Source organism: Platalea leucorodia (assembly GCF_965183815.1).
Source record: "Platalea leucorodia genome assembly, chromosome: 21".
Lineage (NCBI taxonomy): Eukaryota > Metazoa > Chordata > Aves > Pelecaniformes > Threskiornithidae > Platalea > Platalea leucorodia.
Window position 1 is genome coordinate 1,343,102 of NC_138843.1, and position 17,716 is coordinate 1,360,817.

Sequence of the window (17,716 nt, forward strand, 5' to 3'; positions counted from 1 at the left end):
GGAGGGGAAGGATAAGTGCTCAGGTTTGCTCTGAATGGGGTTATTTGAGGCTCTGCGGACACGGGGCTGGGATGCAGGGGGAGAGGAAAAACCCCCAACTCTGGGTGGGGGCACGGCCGGGCCGCGCTGCCCGCGGGCCGCAGCCTGACCCGCGGCCAGCCGCCCTGCTCCGAGTCACGGGGGAGAGCCCCGTCCCCGCAGGAGCCGTGGGGACAGCGTCTCCCCTCTTCTGGAGGGGCCCCTAGAGGCTGGGTGTCTCGGCCTCTTCTAGCGAGTCACCCCCTCTCACGGGTCAGACGCTGGAAGCCGATCAGATCGATGGCAGGTCCCTAAGCGCCCAGCCGCGTACGGCTAGCGTTTCCGCTTCGTGCTCCGAGCTCTCGCCTTGCCAGTCACTTTTAGAAAGTATTTGAGGTGAGGACGGGTGTCCGGGGTGCCTCCATCTGCCGTGGTGAGCTGTGCGAGGAGCTGGCTCTGTGTTTCTTGGGAGGTGCAAGGCTGACAGCCCCCCCGGGAGCGCAGTGGGTGCCATCGGCTCTGGCAGCGGTAGGCTTGGGCGCACGAAGCCAGCAGCCGTCCCTGGCGAGTCAATCCCCCGTCTCCTCCCGCGGCAAGGCAGAAGCGCTCAGGTAAGCGGCAGCAAGCCAGTGACGGGGAGCTGTGTCCCGACTTGGTGGAGCCGTCGGGGAGGGATATAAGGGGCAGATATAAGGACCCCCAGCAGCGGGTCTGTGGGGGAATCAATTGCACTCGTAACTCGGAATCGCCCTGCAACAGGCGGATCCCTCCTGCCCTCCCTCTCCCGCTGTTTTCGGGCCCCTGTCCCGAGCCTGTGGTAGACCAGCAGTACCTCACCCCTTTTTGCATGGCCGGAGGCCCAGCTCTGGCGTGCCGGAGCGTCCAAACCACAGCGCCGGGAAGGTGCTCCCGAGCTCTGACGAGCTTGAAGAACTGACTGCTTTGATCTGTAGATCAATCAGCAGGGTAACTTCTCAAGGTAATTCCTGCCCGGGCCCGGCTCTGCAGCTAAGCCTGCTTTTAGGGGGAGAAACCCGCTCCCCAGCGAGCACCCCGGTTCTCCGGTGCTCGCAGCCTGCGCCAGGCCGTGCTGGCCATGGAAGCGCTCAATCTGCTCTGTATTTCCAAGGACGCGGATTTGCTCTAGCCTGCTGGGTGTTGCCCTGCTGCAGCCTGCGCTTTGCTCCCGGGCTCTGTGCCGGGGAGGCTTTACAAAGCCAGACCCCGCCAGGCAGAGGGGCCGTGGGCTCTGCTGGGCCCGGGCTCCTGCCGCCTTTGCCGCTCCGGGTCTCTGCGAGCGTTCAGCGAGGCTGGTCCCTCTCCCCAGCGCGAGCCCTCGGGGCAAGGAAGGTGGGTGCTGAAGGTGACCTTGTCTGAAGAAGGTGACCTCTGTGTCCCCTTGCAGCTTTTGTTTCCCGAATGACTCTTCACCGCGGAGGGCTCCCTGTACGAGCCGTGCGGGGATGGAGGCCGGGAGTCTGCAGCGGTACCCTGGAGGGATGCAGCGAGGCGGAGGAGAGCACGGGGGTCCCAGGTGGACCCCCGCTGTTCTCCTCCAGAGGGGAAGGGGCTCCCCAATGCCCCATCCCCGCATGTGTCCCCCTCCTCCCCGAGCTCAGCGGTGGTGGGGTGATCATTGGCGCAAGTACAGAGAGATGACGTGCCGTTCGGCCTTGGCGGAGAAAGGATTGAGCATCCTTTAAAGAAAATTATACATAATCGTCTTACAGCCTTCGCTTCCACTCAAACCTCTGAGTCATAACTGAAGGGCCCTGGAGCGTGACGTTCCTACTGGAAGGAAATTGCCTCGGCTGGATCCGGTGGGGGGGAGCCGGCAACCTGACGAATCCTCATCAGCCCGGGGGATGCGCCACGTTACCGGGGAGCGCGCTGGGCCGTGTGCGCGGCGGTGTCCCCTCCCGCTCCGGGCCAGGGCTGCGCCGGGGTCCCTTCGTCGCTCCCCGGGGGCAGGGATGCGACCCGAGCCCCGTCCAGCCACTGCAGCAGGCAGGTGCCTCTGGAAATGGCTTTTCATCTGCTGTGCCGAGTCACACGGAGCTGGCCCGTAGAGGAGGGGAGAGGGGCTGATCTGAAGCCCTTCTCCCGTCGGCGTCCCCCTCAGGGGACGGTGGGATGCCTGAGCTGCTGCATCGCTGCCTAAACGGGCAGTGCCCCAGCCCCTGCGGACCCGGCCGTGCTGCCGCGGGTGGAGCACACCTTCCCCTGTGCTGCGAAAGCAGCTGAGCATTTCCTCTCCGAACGCATCTGGGTGCTCCGCGGGTCGGTGGATGGGGCTGACTTGCACCCTCCTCCAGAGAAGGTAGCGGGAGGGAGGAGGAGGAGCGACTTCCTCCACTGCTGCCCCTCTGCTCCCCGGCCAGGAGCTGGGCTGCTGCCTGGGGGCTCAGGGTGGGCACGGCGGCGGCCCAGCCCGCCCGGGGAGGAGGGGGCACGCCATTCTCGAGGCCTGGACCAGCCGTGGTGCTCGCTCGCCGCCTCAGGCTTTCTTTTCTCTTGCGTACTGGGGACCACCAGCTGCTGCGTGCTGGAGAAACGCGTAAAACCAGTCCACGGTGGGAGTGGGGAGGGAGATGTGGTCTCGGGCTCCCTGCCTCACGCATCCCCTGGTTGGGCTGCCTCTCGGTGGTCCTCAGAAGTGTGGACACGGGCTCTGATTTCCCTCGGGTTCCTTCTGAGTGAGGGGAAGGGTTGCCCTTGGGTGGAGGCGATGCTCCGGGGCCGCTGCCCTCCCTCTGCCTCACCGTCTCCCTTCCCTTGCAGGACAGGTGCCTGAGGAGGAGGCAGGGCAGAACGGGCAGAGCCGCGGCAAAGGGCTGCCCAAGGCCGTGTGCATGAACGGGACGGAGACGGGACAGCTGAGCACCAAATCGAAGGCAGAGCGGCGGGCGAGCGCCTCTTCCAACCCCTCCCGCAAGGCCTGCTCTGCCAGCAGCAAGATCCGCAAGCTCTCCACCTGCAAGCAGCAGTGAGGCAGGAGCCCCCGCGCTCTGCACAGGTACGGGCAGCCCGGTCCCTGCGGCTGGTGGCCACCCTGGGTGACTGCCCAGGGAAGGGGGGGGACATCTGAGCCTGCCCCAACTGTGGGCAGCAGGAGGGAGCTAGAAAGGGGGTTCTGTAGTCCCAGGTGTGGAGAGGGGAGAGGTCTGGGTCCTGAGCGTCCCTCTGCAAATGTCCCTGGCATCCGGAGCCTGGGTCCCCTGCAGTGCTGGGGGGTGCAGAGCCCAGTGGGGACCCCCCTGTGCTCCCTGCCCCCTGCTCTGCTGCTCGCCTGGCTCTGCCTTACCCCCTCCTTGCAAGCTGCTGCCACGTCGGGCGAGAGCTGCTGTCGTAAGCCTCTCTCCGCCCTGGGCTGCAGTCAGGCTGTGTCGTGATAACCCCTTTCCCTGGCACTGGAGTCCCCCCGCTTTCTCCCCTGCTCTGCCCCCAGCCGGGGGGAGCACAAAGCCCCCGGTGTGTGGAGGAGCGGGGCTGCAGCAGGATGCTGAGCACCGGGATGTCTCTGGAGGTGTCCCTAAGAGAGGCCCCCAAGGGGCCTCCCCCCTGGTCCAGGAGGTGGCCGTGTCACCCGTGGCCGGGCCGCTGCCATGCCCAAGCCCTTTCCTCGGGGATGCCGAGTGCCCTCCCTGCTCCCCCTCCTCCTTTCGGCTCTTTCCTCCTCTGCTCGCAGCCCTGTCCCCTTCTTCCCACCCCTCATTCATAAGTGAGCCAGCAATGACTCATGTTCCACGCTCATCCACCCCCGGCCTCGCGCTCGTCACCGGCGCTCTGTGGGGCTGAGGCTCTGTTATCTGTTTGGATCACGACCAGCTTTGTGGTGTGAAAAAAGCCAGAAATAAAAGCTCGTTCCTCCCCCTGCAGCTGTCAGACCCGCGCTCAGCCCCTGTGGCAGCTTTCATCTTTAATTCATGGCTGGCAGTGAGTCACCTGCATGGGGAGTTACTCTATCGGCAAGCAAATGCCTTGGATCTGGGTCTCCCCGGGGATCTGCTGCTCCTCTCGCCCCTTGCCGCTCGGGTGCCCGGCGTGGGGGCTCCGCGGCAGCTGCCCGGCGGTTTCGGGAGGAGAGGGTCGATGGCGGCTGCCTGAGCTGGAGCGGTCACTGCCTCCGCTCTCCTCCCGGCCCCCGCGAGCATCGCGGCGGCGGCCGCGTTGGGAATTGCCCGCTCTTGCGCTGCCCCCGCTATGGTCGGCGCCTTAAAACCTTTGAAAGCCGAAAAGTGCTGCTCTCTCCTTGGCGTACGCAAAGTTCCTTGACTGCGTTTTCCCCTTGGGCGTTTGCTTCCCGGGTTCGGGGGCCGGTCCGGGGTTACCTGGCCGAGGGCCGGGCGCTGTGCCAGCACCCCCACCCCTCCCGGGGACCCCAGGCCCCCTCTCCCTCCCGTCGGCGCGGCGCCGGCAGGAGGGGGAGGCCCGGGGCAGGGTGCGACCCGCCCGCGGTCAGGCAGCGGCCAGGAGCAGAGCCGGGGCTTGCGCCCCGGTTTGGCACCAGCCCTGCCCTGCCTGACGCCCCCTCCTCTCCCGCAAACAGCGTCCCAGGGCCCGGGCCCGCGTCCCCCATCCTCGCCCCACCTCTGCCTCTCTCCTGGGAGCGGACTCTGCTTGCGACCCAAAAAGAAACCAGAGGAAACCAAGGAACCCGCCCCCTCCCCGCGGCCCCGCTCCGGACAGCGCCAGGAACCAGAAGCCGATGGTGGCCAGACCCCACTTCCCACCTTGGAAGACGAAATCTCCGGCTGCGAAGATGCTGCCCCTCCTCCCCAATCACTCTTTGCCAATCAAGACACTGATTCTGTTTTTAATTTCGCGATGGGAAGGGTGGGATGAGCGGGGCCGGGGTGCGGTGGGACCCGCGCCCCGCTCCCCGCCGGGCCCAGCCGTGCCCACCCTGGCTGTGTAGAAGTCGTGCAAAGCCATTGCCGTGCACTTTATGTTTTAGACTACTGTTATATATTATATATTTTCCTCTTTTTTTTTTTGTTTATATTTGCGGTATATTTAGAGATTCCTACACATCGTGATGTGTTTAAAATAAACCAGATGAGGAAAAAAAACAGGTATTAAGACAAAGCAAAACTCTATTAAACCTGCATGCTGTAAAAGGGCTCAGAAAAGGGAATGGGTGCGTTCGTCGTCTTTTTTCTTTCTTTTTTTTTTTTTTTTTAAAGAAAAAAAAATAAAGTGAAAACAGCGAGGTGGGTTTCATGTCCTTCCTCCCGCAGCAAGAGGGGCGGGGGGCGCGGGACCCCCGGGCAAACCCCGCTCTCCCAGCAGCGCCGGCCCGGGGGCCGCAGGTAAGAAGCAAGCTCAGAAGAGTCACAGTTGGTTTGGTTGGGTTTTTTTTCTCTTTTGTTTATAGACTTAAAAATGCTGAGTTGTAGATCGAGTTAGTGCTTTGGACAGAGACTTGGCAGAGGGAAGGAGCGACCCGGCCTCTGCTCGCATGCAATGGGGGGGCCGTGCCCTGCCTGCCCCGCGGCCGAGCCCCCGGTAACGCAGCTGGGGCCTTTTTTTTTTTTTTTTTCCTCCTTTTTTTCACCTGTCCTTTGAAACACAATAAAAACCCAATAAAAAGCTAACCCTTCCCCCGGAACAGCAGCATCCACCTCTGTAAAAATCAATAAATATCCTCTGACCGCCTGGCGCCGCGCTCCCAGCGAGGGCAGGGGCTGCGGGGCGCTCGGGGTCACCCGTGTCCTGCCCCCCAGCCCTCGGGGCGCTGCTGCGGGGCCCGCGCCCCCGGGGGGGACGCACGACCCCCTCCAGCACCCCCTGCCCCGCGCCGCGGCCCCAGGCCCCCGCTTCCAGTTTGGCTCCCAGGCTCCCTGCAGCGCCAGGCAGCCCGGGGGCGCAGGGAGGCGACTCCCCCTCCCCAAATAACGGCCCCCGTGCCGGGGCGGCCCCGCGGCACCCCCAGGGGCCAGGGGGGTGCCCAGCTCCGGCCCCTTCCTCGCCAGGACGTTCCCCGGCCGGACGGGAGGCATTATTGCTTGTAAAAACCCGGAGAGAGGGGGAGAGCGTATCTGCTGCGCAGCTCTGCCGTGAGGTAAGGACCAGGCTTCGGCTGGGTTTGGGGGTTTATTAGCGAAGTCCCTCCTCGCTCACCTCGGGGCCATCGCTCTGCTCCACCTCTGCGTCCCGACCCCCGGGCACCCCCGGCCCGGGCCCTCCGCCGCCGCCCGGCTCCTCGCTCCCGGGAGCGAGGGGGCTCGGCCACCCCACGCTACCGGACCCCCGCGGTGGGGGGGGTATGGCCAGGGGACCCCACGCGCCCTCCTGGCCTTCCCGTGCCGGGGCCACCCTTCCCGCGGCGCCCCGGGCACCGGGCCGCTCCCCACGCCGGCAGCAGAAGGGGATGGAGCCCCGCTGGGGGCCGAGCCCCCCTGCGCCGGGGTCTCTCCCCCTCACGCCGGGCCTAGACAGGGCTGTGGTCGGGGGGGGCATCGCTGGCCGCCACGGCCACCGCGCGCTCGGTGCTCTCTCCCGCTTTCCTCAAGTGCCCGTAGAGCCGCTCCTCGAGGCCGCCGGCGATCTTGTCCATCAGTTCCGAGCCGGAGCCCAGCCCCAGGCACCTCCCGGGGCCGGGGCAGTCGTCGTCCCCGGGGGGCTCGGAGCCAGCCTTGGGCTCGGGGGCCGCCTCCCCGGGCTCCTCCACGATCACCTGGATCTCGGGGTCGGGCAGCGCTGGGGCAGGGGGGACCCCGTCGGCCGCCTCCGCCGCCTCCTCGTCGCCGGCGCTGATGATGCGGGGCAGGGGGCTGTGGAAGCGGGCGTCCAGGGGGTAGTTAGCGCTGTCCCCGCGGCGCAGGGGCGTGCGGTGCCGCTCCAGCGCGGGGTAGCGCACGCCGGGGTCGCTGTACTGCTTGGCGTGCTGCCACTGCTTGCGGAGGTGGGTGCGGGAGCGGTGCTTCCCCCGCAGCGGCGACTCGTCGAACTGGGGGTCGTGGCGCACGAAGGCGTTGAACAGGGCGTCCGTCTTCTCGTCGATGCTGTAGTCCCGCCGGGGCAGCGCGTCCCGGCCCGGGAACATCTGCCCGTACGGGGACCAGGCCAGGGGGCTGTGGGGACGGGGGGGTCCCCCACCCGCTGCGCCCCGGACCGTGCGCCCCTCCTCCTCCTCCTCCTCCTCCTCCTCCTCTTCTTCTTCCTCCTCCTCCTCCGGCTCCCGGCCCTCGAAGCTCTCGAAGATGGTGCCTTTCCGTCCCGCGCTGGTGAAGCAAATGCGCTTCTCGGAGGCCGTCTGATCCTTGGGGGGCCCCTCCTCGCCCCCGCGGCTGGGCGCCTCGATGGAGGCGTAGCCGCTGTCCATCTGCAGCAGCTTGCGCGTGCCGGGCTCCGACTCCTCCGGCTTGGGCCGACCCCAGAGCTTCTCCTCGGGGCCTTCAGCCTCGTCCAGGGAGGAGGAGGGGCAAGGGGGCATGCCGCCGGCGGAGGAGATGCTGTCCCCGCCGTCACTGCGCACCGAGTCCTGGTCGTTGCTCCGCTCGGAGGAGGCGTACAGCTCCAGCGAGGCGCGCAGGCTCCAGATGTCGTGGTAGGCGCTGGGCTGCTCCGGGACGCTCGCCTCGCCGGGGCTGCCCGCGCCCCCCTCGCCCGGCTCTAGCCTGCGGGCACCACCCCGGCGTCACGGCCGAGCAGCGGCCAGGGGAGACGCCAGCCCAGCTCCTGCAGGCTTTGCGGCGGTGCCCTGGTGCCACGCGGTCCCCCATGCTGTCCCCACCCCCCTGCCCGTCCCCCGACCCACCCTCCCCATCTCCGACTCTCCCCGGACCCCCTCGCCCAAGACCCTCGCCCCATGGCCGCCCCACCAAAGCTGCGCGACGGCGGGAGCGCCCGGTGCGCGGGGCGGTGCGGGGTCCCCCGCTGCCCGGCCCGCCCGGCCCCGTCCCCTCTATCTACTGAAAAATACCTGCCGAGAGAGGGTGGGGGGCTGGCGGGGGAGGGCAGGAAGGGGCCGCCCGCGGGGTGGAAGGCCACATCGTCCGTGCGGGCGATGTACTGGATGATGTCGGTCTGGTGAGGGTCCCGGTCCTCCTGGTCCATGCTCTCGCTGGCCGCCCGCTGACGCTGGAACTGCCGCCGCTTGGGGGACCCTGGGGGACGCAGGGCAGGGCTGGGGGGACATCGCATCCCGGCACGGTGACCCCCCCTGCCCACGCATCTCCACCCGCCCGGCACAGCCCCGCGGCGCCGTGACCCCGCCGCCCCCCGCCCGGTGGCTCCCACCTCTGGTGTCCAGGCTGGACGCCCGCTGGGTGCTCTCCAGCTTCCACTTCTTGATCCTGAAGTAGGGGCTGGCCCCGTCCAGGCTGGCGTGGCGGCGCAGGCGGGTGAAGAACTGCAGGACGGTGCCCTGCGCGGGGGCCGGGGGGGGCTCCCCGGGGCCGGCACTGCCCACCCCAGCTGCCTTCCCGCTCCTGGGTGCTGCTGCGAACTGGGGGGATGAGGGGGGCCATCAGCGCCCGCGCAGCTCCAGGCACGGCCCCCAGCCCCCCCGGCTCCAGCTCGGCTCCTTTGTCCCGCTCCTGCCAAGCTCGGCTGCGGCAGATGCACAAATGGCCCCCGGGGCCGGGGCCGGGGCGGGGGGCAGAGCCCGCTTCCAGCTGGGTGCCCACGGAGCCCCGGCACGGAGCGGGGGGCAGGCAGCCCTGGGGGGCGCGGGGCCGGCCCCGCGCTGGGGGACCGGGGCAGGGAGCGGAGCCCTGGGGCTGCCGAGCCCCTTCCCCTGCGCGGTCGCCCTGCGGCCCCCCTGCCCCGGCACTCACCGAGGGGCCCTCCCCGGAGTCGGAGGAGGCGGACGGGCTGGCCTCGGTGAAGCTGGTGTCCACGGTGGAGTTGTAGGTGTCCCCGGGCAGGGCAGAGCTGGGGCACACGGCGTGGCTGGGCAGCGCCGGCTGGGGCAGGGCCCCCGCGGGGGGCTGCAAGGCAGAGCGCGCTCAGGGGGCTGCGCAGGAGGCCGGGGGCCAGGAGGGGCCCCCCGCGCCCCAGGACCTCCCGTCCCCGCATCCCCCACCCCAGCTCCAGCGGTGCCTCCCTGGGGCGCTGCGGGCCCCCCATCCCCCCGGGTGCCGGGGGCTCACCTGGAAGATGGCGAGGCCGGGCTTGGGCGGGGGCAGGCGGGGCGTCATGGCCAGGCTGTTCTCGCTGGACTCGCACTCGTGGATGGTGACGATCTTGAGGGCGGGCGGCGGGAGGTGCAGGTGGGTCAGGCGGGCGTTCTTCAGGTGGTGGAAGTCCCCCTCCGTCAGCGTGTACCTGCCGGCCCGCGGGGTTAGGAGGGGCGGCCCCGGCCCCCCGGCCCCCCCAGCCCAGCCCGGTGCCTCACCTCCTCCCCTTCTCCTGGGTCTTCTTGCCCTGGTCGAAGAGCGCGGCCTCGTTGAAGGAGACACGGCGGGCGGTGGAGGAGCTGGAGGACAGGAACCGCTCGCTCTCCACATCCCGGTAGCTGGAGGACGACAGGCAGTCGGGGTCCTCCACTTTGATGGTGATATCTGCGGAGAAGGGGGTCAGCAGCCAGGGTCCCCCTCTGCCCTGGTGCGTGCCAGCTTCCCCTGCTGAGGCCTGGCAAACTTGCTGCACCCCGGGCCTCGACGCCAGCCCGGCGGTCCCTGCTCCCGGCGGTCCCTGCTCCCGGCCGCCCGTCCTGCTCGCGCAGCCAGGGCTCCGCTGGGACGGGCGACGGAGGGCGCAGGGGGTCTGTGGCCACGCCTGCCCCAGGGCTGGGGGCTGCACCCAGGAGAGGGCCCAGGAGCTGCTTCCCCCCCGGGAGCTGGGGGTGCTGCTGGGGTGCGGCTGGTGTTACTGGTGGGCGGTGGCCGGCAGGTCCCCGCGGCACCCCCGGCCCCGCCGTGGCACTCACCCTGGGCTGGCTGCGAGTCGTCCAGGTAGGTGGTGTTGGTTTTCTCGGGGTCATCGCTGGCTCTGCGGCGGGAGGAGGGTCAGCGATGCCCTGCGCCGGCACCCCCGGCCCCCTTCGCGGGGCCGCACGCCCCGTGGCCCATCCCCACCTGGAGTGCCGGCGGTCGGCCTCGCAGCACCGGCGGCAGATGATCAGGATGCTGGAGAGCAGGACCAGGGTGCCCCCGATGAAGATGGAGAGCAGGGCGAGGAGCAGCACGTAGCCATCCTGGGGGGTCACCTCGCCGGGCACCGCCTGCGCGGGGCGGCGGGGGCTGAGCCATGGGGACGCCGGGGGGGACAGGGCCCAGCCCCGAGCCCTGCCACGCGCTCCCCCGCCGCCCCCGGGCCTGCTGCCGGCTCCGGGGCCCTGCCTTCGCCAAGGCAACGGCAGCCGGGGGGCAGAGCCGCCGGCGGCCCCCGCGCCGAGCGGGAGCGGGGCCGGGACCCCGGCCCTGTCCCGGCGCGGGGGCCGGCGCTCGCCCCCCCGGCCGGCGGCCCCGGCTGCGGGAGAGGGGCCGATCCGGCGGCAGCACCCAGGACCCCCCGGACCCCAGCGCCCAGAGCGCCCTGGGGGGCTGCAGAGCACGGCGGGGGGCTGCGCGGCGCACGGAGAGGTGCCACCCGCCCCCAGGGCCGGAGGAGCAGGGCGGGGGGCGGCGGCGCTGGGTGCCCGCTGCCGTCCCCACCCGGGCGCGGCCCCCGCGGAGCCCCCGCGGCCCGGGCGCTGCCCCGCGCCGGGACGCGCGTCCCCACCCTCCCCCGGGACCGGGGCGGCAGCGCGGGCGGGGGCGGGCGGGGGTCCCGCTCACCGTGGCGCTCTCCGTCGCGTTGTCCCAGGCTGTCGGGTCATCGCTCATGGTCCGTCCCGGCCCGAGCGCGTCCTGCGGCGGGGGGAGACAGAGGGAGGCGGCGGGGCCGGGCCGGGGGCGGCGGGGCCGGGGCAGCCCCGGGCCCTGCCCGGCACCGCGGTGCGGAGCTGCCGGGAGGGAGGCCCCGGGATGCGGAGGGAGGGAGGGTGCGGCCGGGGGGGCCGGAGGCGCGGGGGGCTGGAGGAGGGAGGGGCGGAGGGTGTGGGCAGGAGGGGCGGAGGGAAGGTGCCTGCGGAGGGAGGGACGCGGGGATGCGGGGATGCAGGGCTGGAGGGATGCGGGGCTGGAGGGATGCGGGGATGCGGGGCTGGGGACAGGCCCGCTGCCCCTCCCCGGGGAGCCCCCTCGCCCCCCGCCGGGCACAGCCGCCGGTGGGACGGGCGCTGCTCCCCCCCGGCGCCTCCCGGGCCCGCGTGGGGCGCTGACCCCGGCCCCGCGGAGCCCCGCACCGGCAGCCGCGCTCCCCGCGCCGGGCTGGAGCCGGAGCTGCCGAGCGGGGCCCGGGGGGGCAGCGCTGCCCCGGCGGGGGGGGGGGGGGGGGGGGCAGATGGCCGCCCCCCGCCTTTGTGAACGGAGCTGCGTGGGCGCCGCCGGAGCACGGGCGACGCTTCTGAGTCAGGCGGAGAGCGGCTCCGCCACCGGGCTGCCCCCACGCGGGAGGGGACCGGGTGGCCCCGGGCCCCTGGGCGACGGAGAAGGGCCGAGCTCCCGAGGGGCGAGAGCCAGCGGGGCCAGGGGACAGACGGCCGGACAGACGGCCGCCTCCGCGCCCCTGCTGTGGCGTGAACCCCGCGGCCCTCGGCCACCCGGCCCCTCGCCCCTCGCCCTCCCGCAGCGCCCAGCGCGGCTCCGGGAGGGCTCTGCCCGGGGGCTGCCGAGCTCCGGCCCCCGCCGCGGGTCCGCGCGTCCCCGTCCGTGCGTCCCCGTCCGTGCGTCCCGGGCTGCTGGAGGCGGCTGGGGCCGAGCCGGGCGGGCGCTGCTGGCGCCGGGGGAGCCCCCGGGGCAGGGGCAGGGGCGGGCGCTGCTCAGCGGGGCGCTCGGAAACCGCCCCAAATCGGGGCCGCGAACAACGCGAGCGGAGCCGGCGGCCGGGCGGGAGCAGCCGGTGCCGCGGCTGGCGGCGAAGCTGCGCCGCGACCCCCGCGGGGGGACAGCGGGGGGGACCCCGGGCCGGGCCCCCCGCCTACACCCGCCCTCGGGCCCCCGAGCTGCCGGGGCGCGGGGGGACGCGGGGGGACCCCGGGCCGAGGGGGAAGAGCGTCCCCGCTGCTCCCATCATGGAGGAATCCCGTCTCCATGGCGACCCGGCGGGAACAGGCCCGCCATTGTCTGGCGGCGGGGCCGGGGCCCGGGGCCGGACCCCGCTGCTGCCGCGCTCCCGCCCGTGGGCGCCCGTGGGGGCGGGACCGAGCCCCACGCGTGTCCGTGCGCCCCGCGGGGCCCGGGGCTGCGCTGGGGGCTGGAGGGACCCGCTCTGCTCCCGCGCCTGCCACGGCCCCCGGCCCCAGCCCGGCCACGGGGATGCGGGAGGTGGGCAGGGATGCGGGCAGGGATGCGGGCAGCGATGGAGACAGGGATGCAGGCAGGGATGGAGGCTGTGGGGCCGGGCTGTGGGAGGGGGATGCAGGCAGGGCTGTGGGGCGGGGATGCAGGCAGGGATGCAGGCAGGGCTGTGGGGCGGGGATGCAGGCAGGGATGCAGGCAGTGCTGTGAGGCAAGGATGCAGGCAGGGATGCAGGCAGTGCTGTGAGGCAGGGATGCAGGCAGGGATGCAGGCAGGGATGCAGGAGCCCCCGGGACCTCCACGCGCGGTGGGGCATGATGGGCTCCCCTCAGCCGGGCCGGGACGGCTGTCCGATATCCGGCTGTCGCGATAGGGGCTGTCGCGAGGCGGCGGGGCCGGACAACTCACCTACAAGTGGGACCGGGGCTCCATCGCCGCCGCTGCGCTCGGTGCGGCGGGGCGGCCCCGGGATTTATGAATGAACCGGAGCCGCCCCCGCGCGGCGCGGGCGTCACGTGGGGACAGGGGCTGCCCCGCGCCCTGCCTGCACCAGCCCTGCCCGCACCGGCCCTGCCTGCCCCCAGCCCCCTGCCCGCCCCCAGCCCCAGGTGCCCCCGGCACCGCAGCCCCGGGAGCGGCCGCAGGCTGGGGCCCCCGGCGGGGCCGGGCAGGGCGCGGGGCGGGACCGGCCCCCCGAGCCGGCGGGGCTGCGGGGCACGGCCGGAGCCGCGGGAGGGGAAGGGGGGGGGTCGCGGCCGCCCCTCGGGCCCCATCGCCCCGCAGCGGCGCCCGGGGCGGAGCGGGGGGGTCCGGGCCGGGGCTCTGCGGGTCCGCGCCCCCCCCCCCCCACCCGCCCCGCCGACCAGCGGGACCGGCGGCGGGCGGGGCGCGGGAACTACAACTCCCATGCGCCCCCGCGGCCCCGCCCCATGGCGGCTCTTCCGGCCGGCGCCCGGCGCCCCACGGGCCGTGTAGTCGCGGCGCTGCGCGGGGCAGGCTGGGAGCTGTAGTCCCGCCGCCGTCCCGGCCTGCCCCGCGCCGCCCGCTCGCCCTTGCCGCCGCCGCCGCCATGTTCCGCGCCCGCCGCCTCCTCCTGCGCCTCGCCGCCCGCCCGGCGCTGCCGCCGCCCCGCGCCCGCGGCTATGCCGAGCCCGCCGCCGGGCCGGCCCCCATGGCCTTCACCTTCGCCTCGCCCACGCAGGTAGGCCGCGGGCCCGGCCCCCGCCCGCCGACCCGGGCCCCCTCGGTCGCCCCCGCTTCGCCCGAGGCGGCTGCGGGCTCCCGGGGCGAGGCCTGCGCTGGGGGCTGGGACGGGAGCGAGCGGCGGCGCTGGGGACGGCGCCCGGGCTCGGGCGGGAGCCGGGCTGGGGGCGGCGGGGCTGCGCTGCGATCGCTGCGGTGCCCCCGCTCCCGCCGTGCCGACGGCCCTGACCTCGGCCCTGACCTCGGGCCGCCGCCGGGCCCCGCTCCCCGGCAGCCGCCCCCTCCTCCCCGTCCCGCCCCCGCCGCGGGGTGACGGCCCTGCGCCCCCCGCCCGGCCCTTCCGCCCCGGGGCGGCCTCCGGGCACCGCCGCCGGCGGGGGGGCACGGGCTGCGCCTGCCCCCGGGACCCGCGGGGCTGCGGGGGCGGCTGGGCCGGCGGCCCCGGGCCGGGGCTGCGGCGTCGCAGCGCAGGGTTTGCGCGGCAGCGGCGGAGCTGCGTGGGACGCCCGCTCCCGTCAGAGCGGTGACGGTTGGCGTCGAGGTCTCCCTACGCTCTTCCCAGGCTTCTCCCAGCTGCGCCCTTCGCCTCTCGCCCACTTCACGTCTCCGCCCGCCGCCTCCCTGCCGCCGCCGCCGCGCCTCTCAGCAGGCTCGGAGCGCTTTCCCACTCCGTTTGCCAGGACCCCTCCTCCAGAGCCCGGCCCCGCTGAACACCCGCTGTGTTCGGGCCGTCCTGGTCGCACCGTGCCGTGTGTTAAACCCGGCGGGCTGCCAGCTGCTGGGAGCAGGGCTGCTCCCTCGGGCCCTCGGGGTGGGAGCAGGCCGCCCACCGCATCCCTCGGCTCTCCAGAGGTGGGGGAGCCACCTCTCTCCTTCCCCTCCGTTCCCGGTGACGGACTCTTTCCATCCGCTCTGCCCTCCCCATCCAGGTGTTTTACAACGGCGCCAACGTGAAGCAGGTGGACGTGCCCACGCTGACCGGCTCCTTCGGTATCCTGGCCTCTCACGTCCCCACCCTGCAGGTCCTCAAACCGGGAGTCGTGACGGTCTACGCTGAGGATGGCACGGCCACTAAGTACTTTGGTAAGTAAAGCAGGTGGAGCTGGGGAAGGAGGAGAGTGTGCGTGGGGGTTGTTCTCAGGGCTTTCACAAGGGAGGCCCTGCCGATCAAGGTGTGCCCTGGTGCGCTTCCAGGGATTTCTGCTTTCCCAGCCTCCCAGGGGCTGCTGGAAGCTGCCCTCGGGCAGGGGATCTGCCCTGGAAGACGGTGCTCAGTGCGAGGCCGTGGTCTGGGGTCGGGCTTCCTTGGTTCTGCTGAGAGCATCCCCTGCTTTAGCGTCCCTTTTGGTAGGAAGCGAGTCCCTGTGGGACCTGGGAAACATCACGGGAGGGCATCGAGGTTTTGTTTTGGCAAAGGGGTCGCGGAGGTTCTGGGGATCAGCTCGCCAGTGCTGTCCTGTGCGTGGACCCCCAAACGAGGCCCATCTGGCAGCCCTGCCCGCGCCGCCTGACTCGGCCCCCGCCGTTGTGCCGTTGCAGTGAGCAGCGGCTCTGTCACGGTCCATGCGGACTCCACCGTGCAGGTGCTGGCGGAGGAGGCGGTGACGATGGACATGCTGGATCTGGCTGTGAGTACCCCGCTGCCCGTGGGCCGGGCTGCGCCTGCCGCCCTCGGGCAGGCCCTGGCAGCCGGGCTCCCTCCTGGAGGGGGATTCACTCCCCGCTTCTCGCGTCTGGGGCGGTTGTCTCAGGAGCTTCCCGTGGCTGCAGAAAGCACAGACCAGGGGCTCTGCCTTCACCCCGAGCTTCCCCACCGCCCGCTGATCGGGATCGAAGGCTCGCAGCTCCTCCTCGGTGAACTCTCCATGGCTGTGGGGAGAGGAAGCCGTGCGGTCGTTAGCCCTTTTCTGGGCCACTTCCCTCCCCACGGCAAGATGCTGATCTTGCCCCTTCCCACCTCTTTTAGTCTCAGGAACAGCTTTTCCCCAGCAGGGCCTGTTGATAAGGCGTCTGCTGCCAACGCAGCCATGTAAGCGGGTCTGTGGGGCCCCGTGCACGGGGCAGCGGCTGCGGTGAAGGGAGGGGTGGGAGAGGAGTGACTCGAGGGCTGTAGGACAAGTCACCTGTCCTGCGGCCGTCTCTCGGTGACACGTTCCTCGTGCTCTCGTGTTCAGACTGCAAAATCAAACCTGGAGAAGGCTGTTTCAGAGATGGCCGCAGCATCCGATGAAGCAGCTAAAGCAGAAGCTCAGATTAAAGTAGAAGCTAACGAAGCCCTTGTAAAAGCCCTGGAATAATTAAGGTAAATGTCACCCGCGTCCCAGCTGGGATTTCCAGACCTGCTCTGGAGACCCTGCTCCGTGCTGCCCTCGGGGCGCTTCTCGCAACAGCCAGGCCTGCCGGGGTGGGCAGGGGTCTGTGCCTGGGTTTCGGGGAGCGGGGACACGGGAGCTGTCCCCTTCCGTGGTCGGGTGTCAGCTCGGGGGGACTCACGGGGGGCCCCTGCCCGGGGCCGACCCGGGGCCGCTAGATGGCAGCAGGGCCCGGTGCCGTGCCGTGCCGTGCCACGGTGCCGCGGGCTTCAGCCCGACGCTGAGACAGGCTGGGAGCCTGCAGCCACTGCCGGGGCCTCGCCACTGCCTCCAGGTCCCCGCGGGGACGGGCCCCGCCAGCGGGCAGCTCGGGGGCAGGCTGGATGCCTGCGGCCCCGGAGGGAGAGCGATGCCTGGCCTCTGCTCCACGTACGCTGCCTTCCACTAAAAACAAACAGCTTCTGCCTCAGGGGAGGCGAGGCCGGGCTGCTTGCCCCGTGGCCCCTTTTCCCTCTACCCCGCTAAGACTCTGCCTCATCCCTCTTCGTCCCACGTGCTGGCAGTTGGGAGACTTACTCTGCGGCAGCGCGTGTGCTGTGCCGGGCAGGTGAGTCACCGAAGCCTCTCGGACGGCCTCTCCCTGGAGCAGGTACAGCAGGGCAGCGGCTCCCCCGCTGTCTCCCTGATCTCTGGCCCCTGCGCTCTTTGGCCCGCGAGGTCAGGTCTGAGAGAGCCGGTGGCTCTCGTTTACTCGCAGCGGTTGAACAGCCTGAGCCGGGGCCAAGCCCTCGGATCAGAATCCACCGCTCTGCCGAGCCCACCCCGCGTTAAAACCGACTCCGCTTCTGTGTGTTGCAGGAATCCCACTGTCGATGTAGAGAAACCCCAGACTGTCCTACTTGTCCTGGCTTCCCCGATTGTACAGATGGTGCGGGACAAATGGAGGCGGAGAAAACGCTCTGATCAATTAAAAGGAAATGTAATTCCGTCTCGTAGCACGTCACCTTCTTCTGAGGCAGCAAATTGCAGCTTGTGCCGCGCCGGTGGCTGGGTGCCCGGGGGCAGGCTCCTGCCCTCGCGCCGGGGTCTGCCGGGGTGCAGTCGCTCGGGGAAGGTGTACGTCCAGCGCTGCCCCGGGGTTCGGCTGGGGATTCCCGTGGGAGATTCACCTACGGGAGGCTTATCAGGCAGATTTTATAACCCCCTCCCTGTGCTGTCAGCCACCTCCACCTCCAGTAATCCACCTGGACAGCGGGATGACGGCAGCGTGGGAGGAGGCGCGCACGGGGCAGCGCAGGTCTGTGCCAGAGGCTTCCCGGCCCGACTCCCCCGCCCCGTCCAGCGCTGGCTTTTGCTCAGCCTCCCGGCTCCGTTGCCGCGGGAATTCGCGTCGGCCGGGCTGTTCCTTCACGGTACTTCTGGCAGCTGGGCAGCAGCTGCCCGGGCTTCGACCCGTTCCCCTGCTGCTGCGTTTCCACTGCGCGCGTGGCGCCCAGAGCAGGGGAAATCTCCCCCTGCTCCTTGGAAATGGGCTTGGTGCGGAGAGGGAAGCAGATGCCGTAGGTGGTGGGAGTCTTTCCTGAATCCGCGTGGGGTGGGGGCGGCTGCTGATGTTGCTCTGCTGAAGCTGCTGCTTGCCTGGGGGCTCGCTGGCCGGCAGCCCCGGCCGAGGAGGCTGCCCTGGGGTCCTCGCAGCCCGGAGGACGCGGGAGGCGCTGGCGTGTGTGCAGCGAGCTCGCCGGTCCCCACGTGCCTCGAGAAACGGCAGCGCTGCTGGGAAGGAGTGGGTTCGAGCGAGGGGCCGGTTCTGCCTGTGCCAGACGCCCGAGGATGCACGTCTTGCCAACGGCACCATCTGCTGCCGGGCTCCTCGCTCGGTGCCGTCCTCCCCA

General features: G+C 71.2%; 3 protein-coding genes across 5 annotated transcripts in view; 2 read left to right on the forward strand and 1 right to left on the reverse strand.

Moving 5' to 3' along the window:
* Positions 1-5,164, forward strand: part of STK11 (serine/threonine kinase 11) — a 46,000-nt gene extending 40,836 nt beyond the window's left edge. The window contains exons 9-10 of one of the 2 annotated variants that reach the window (XM_082331254.1): positions 2,800-3,034; positions 4,568-5,164. In XM_082331254.1, coding sequence (XP_082187380.1) covers positions 2,800-3,008 — 209 coding nt within the window. In that variant the 3' untranslated portion in view covers positions 3,009-3,034; positions 4,568-5,164. Of the gene's footprint in view, positions 1-2,799; positions 3,035-4,567 lie in introns of those variants that run through there. The other variant, XM_082331255.1, reaches the window with a different exon arrangement.
* Positions 5,165-6,275: 1,111 nt separating this feature from the next.
* On the reverse strand, positions 6,276-12,854 carry CBARP (CACN subunit beta associated regulatory protein). Its single transcript, XM_082331225.1, has 10 exons — positions 12,718-12,854; positions 10,746-10,817; positions 10,044-10,189; positions 9,896-9,957; positions 9,362-9,527; positions 9,117-9,291; positions 8,802-8,954; positions 8,263-8,470; positions 7,946-8,129; positions 6,276-7,640 (listed from the first exon to the last, which is right to left on the reverse strand). Exons 2-10 carry the CDS (start codon positions 10,791-10,793, stop codon positions 6,452-6,454), a joined length of 2,331 nt encoding a protein of 776 aa, XP_082187351.1. The 5' UTR covers positions 10,794-10,817; positions 12,718-12,854; the 3' UTR covers positions 6,276-6,451.
* Positions 12,855-13,328: 474 nt separating this feature from the next.
* Positions 13,329-16,819, forward strand: ATP5F1D (ATP synthase F1 subunit delta). Of its 2 annotated transcripts, XM_082331289.1 has the most exons (6): positions 13,329-13,510; positions 14,442-14,595; positions 15,052-15,140; positions 15,687-15,814; positions 16,388-16,431; positions 16,683-16,819. In XM_082331289.1, exons 1-4 carry the CDS (start codon positions 13,379-13,381, stop codon positions 15,807-15,809), a joined length of 498 nt encoding a protein of 165 aa, XP_082187415.1. In that variant the 5' UTR covers positions 13,329-13,378; the 3' UTR covers positions 15,810-15,814; positions 16,388-16,431; positions 16,683-16,819. The 2 variants fall into 2 exon arrangements, with proteins under 2 accessions (XP_082187415.1, XP_082187414.1); XM_082331288.1 differs by lacking the exon at positions 16,388-16,431.
* The last annotated feature ends 897 nt before the right edge of the window (positions 16,820-17,716 follow it).

Bases quoted from the DNA above. Each gene is read 5' to 3' on its own strand.
- CBARP (XM_082331225.1), bottom strand. From the start codon at position 10,793: ATGAGCGATGACCCGACAGCCTGGGACAACGCGACGGAGAGCGCCACG. The intron at 8,955-9,116 runs GTGAGCCCCCGG...TCTGCCTTGCAG, and splicing joins CCGGCCTCGCCATCTTCCAG to CCCCCCGCGGGGGCCCTGCC. The intron at 7,641-7,945 runs GTATTTTTCAGT...TGGTGCCCGCAG, and splicing joins CCCCCACCCTCTCTCGGCAG to GCTAGAGCCGGGCGAGGGGG.
- ATP5F1D (XM_082331289.1), top strand. From the start codon at position 13,379: ATGTTCCGCGCCCGCCGCCTCCTCCTGCGCCTCGCCGCCCGCCCGGCG. The intron at 14,596-15,051 runs GTAAGTAAAGCA...GTGCCGTTGCAG, and splicing joins CACGGCCACTAAGTACTTTG to TGAGCAGCGGCTCTGTCACG. The intron at 15,141-15,686 runs GTGAGTACCCCG...TCTCGTGTTCAG, and splicing joins TGGACATGCTGGATCTGGCT to ACTGCAAAATCAAACCTGGA.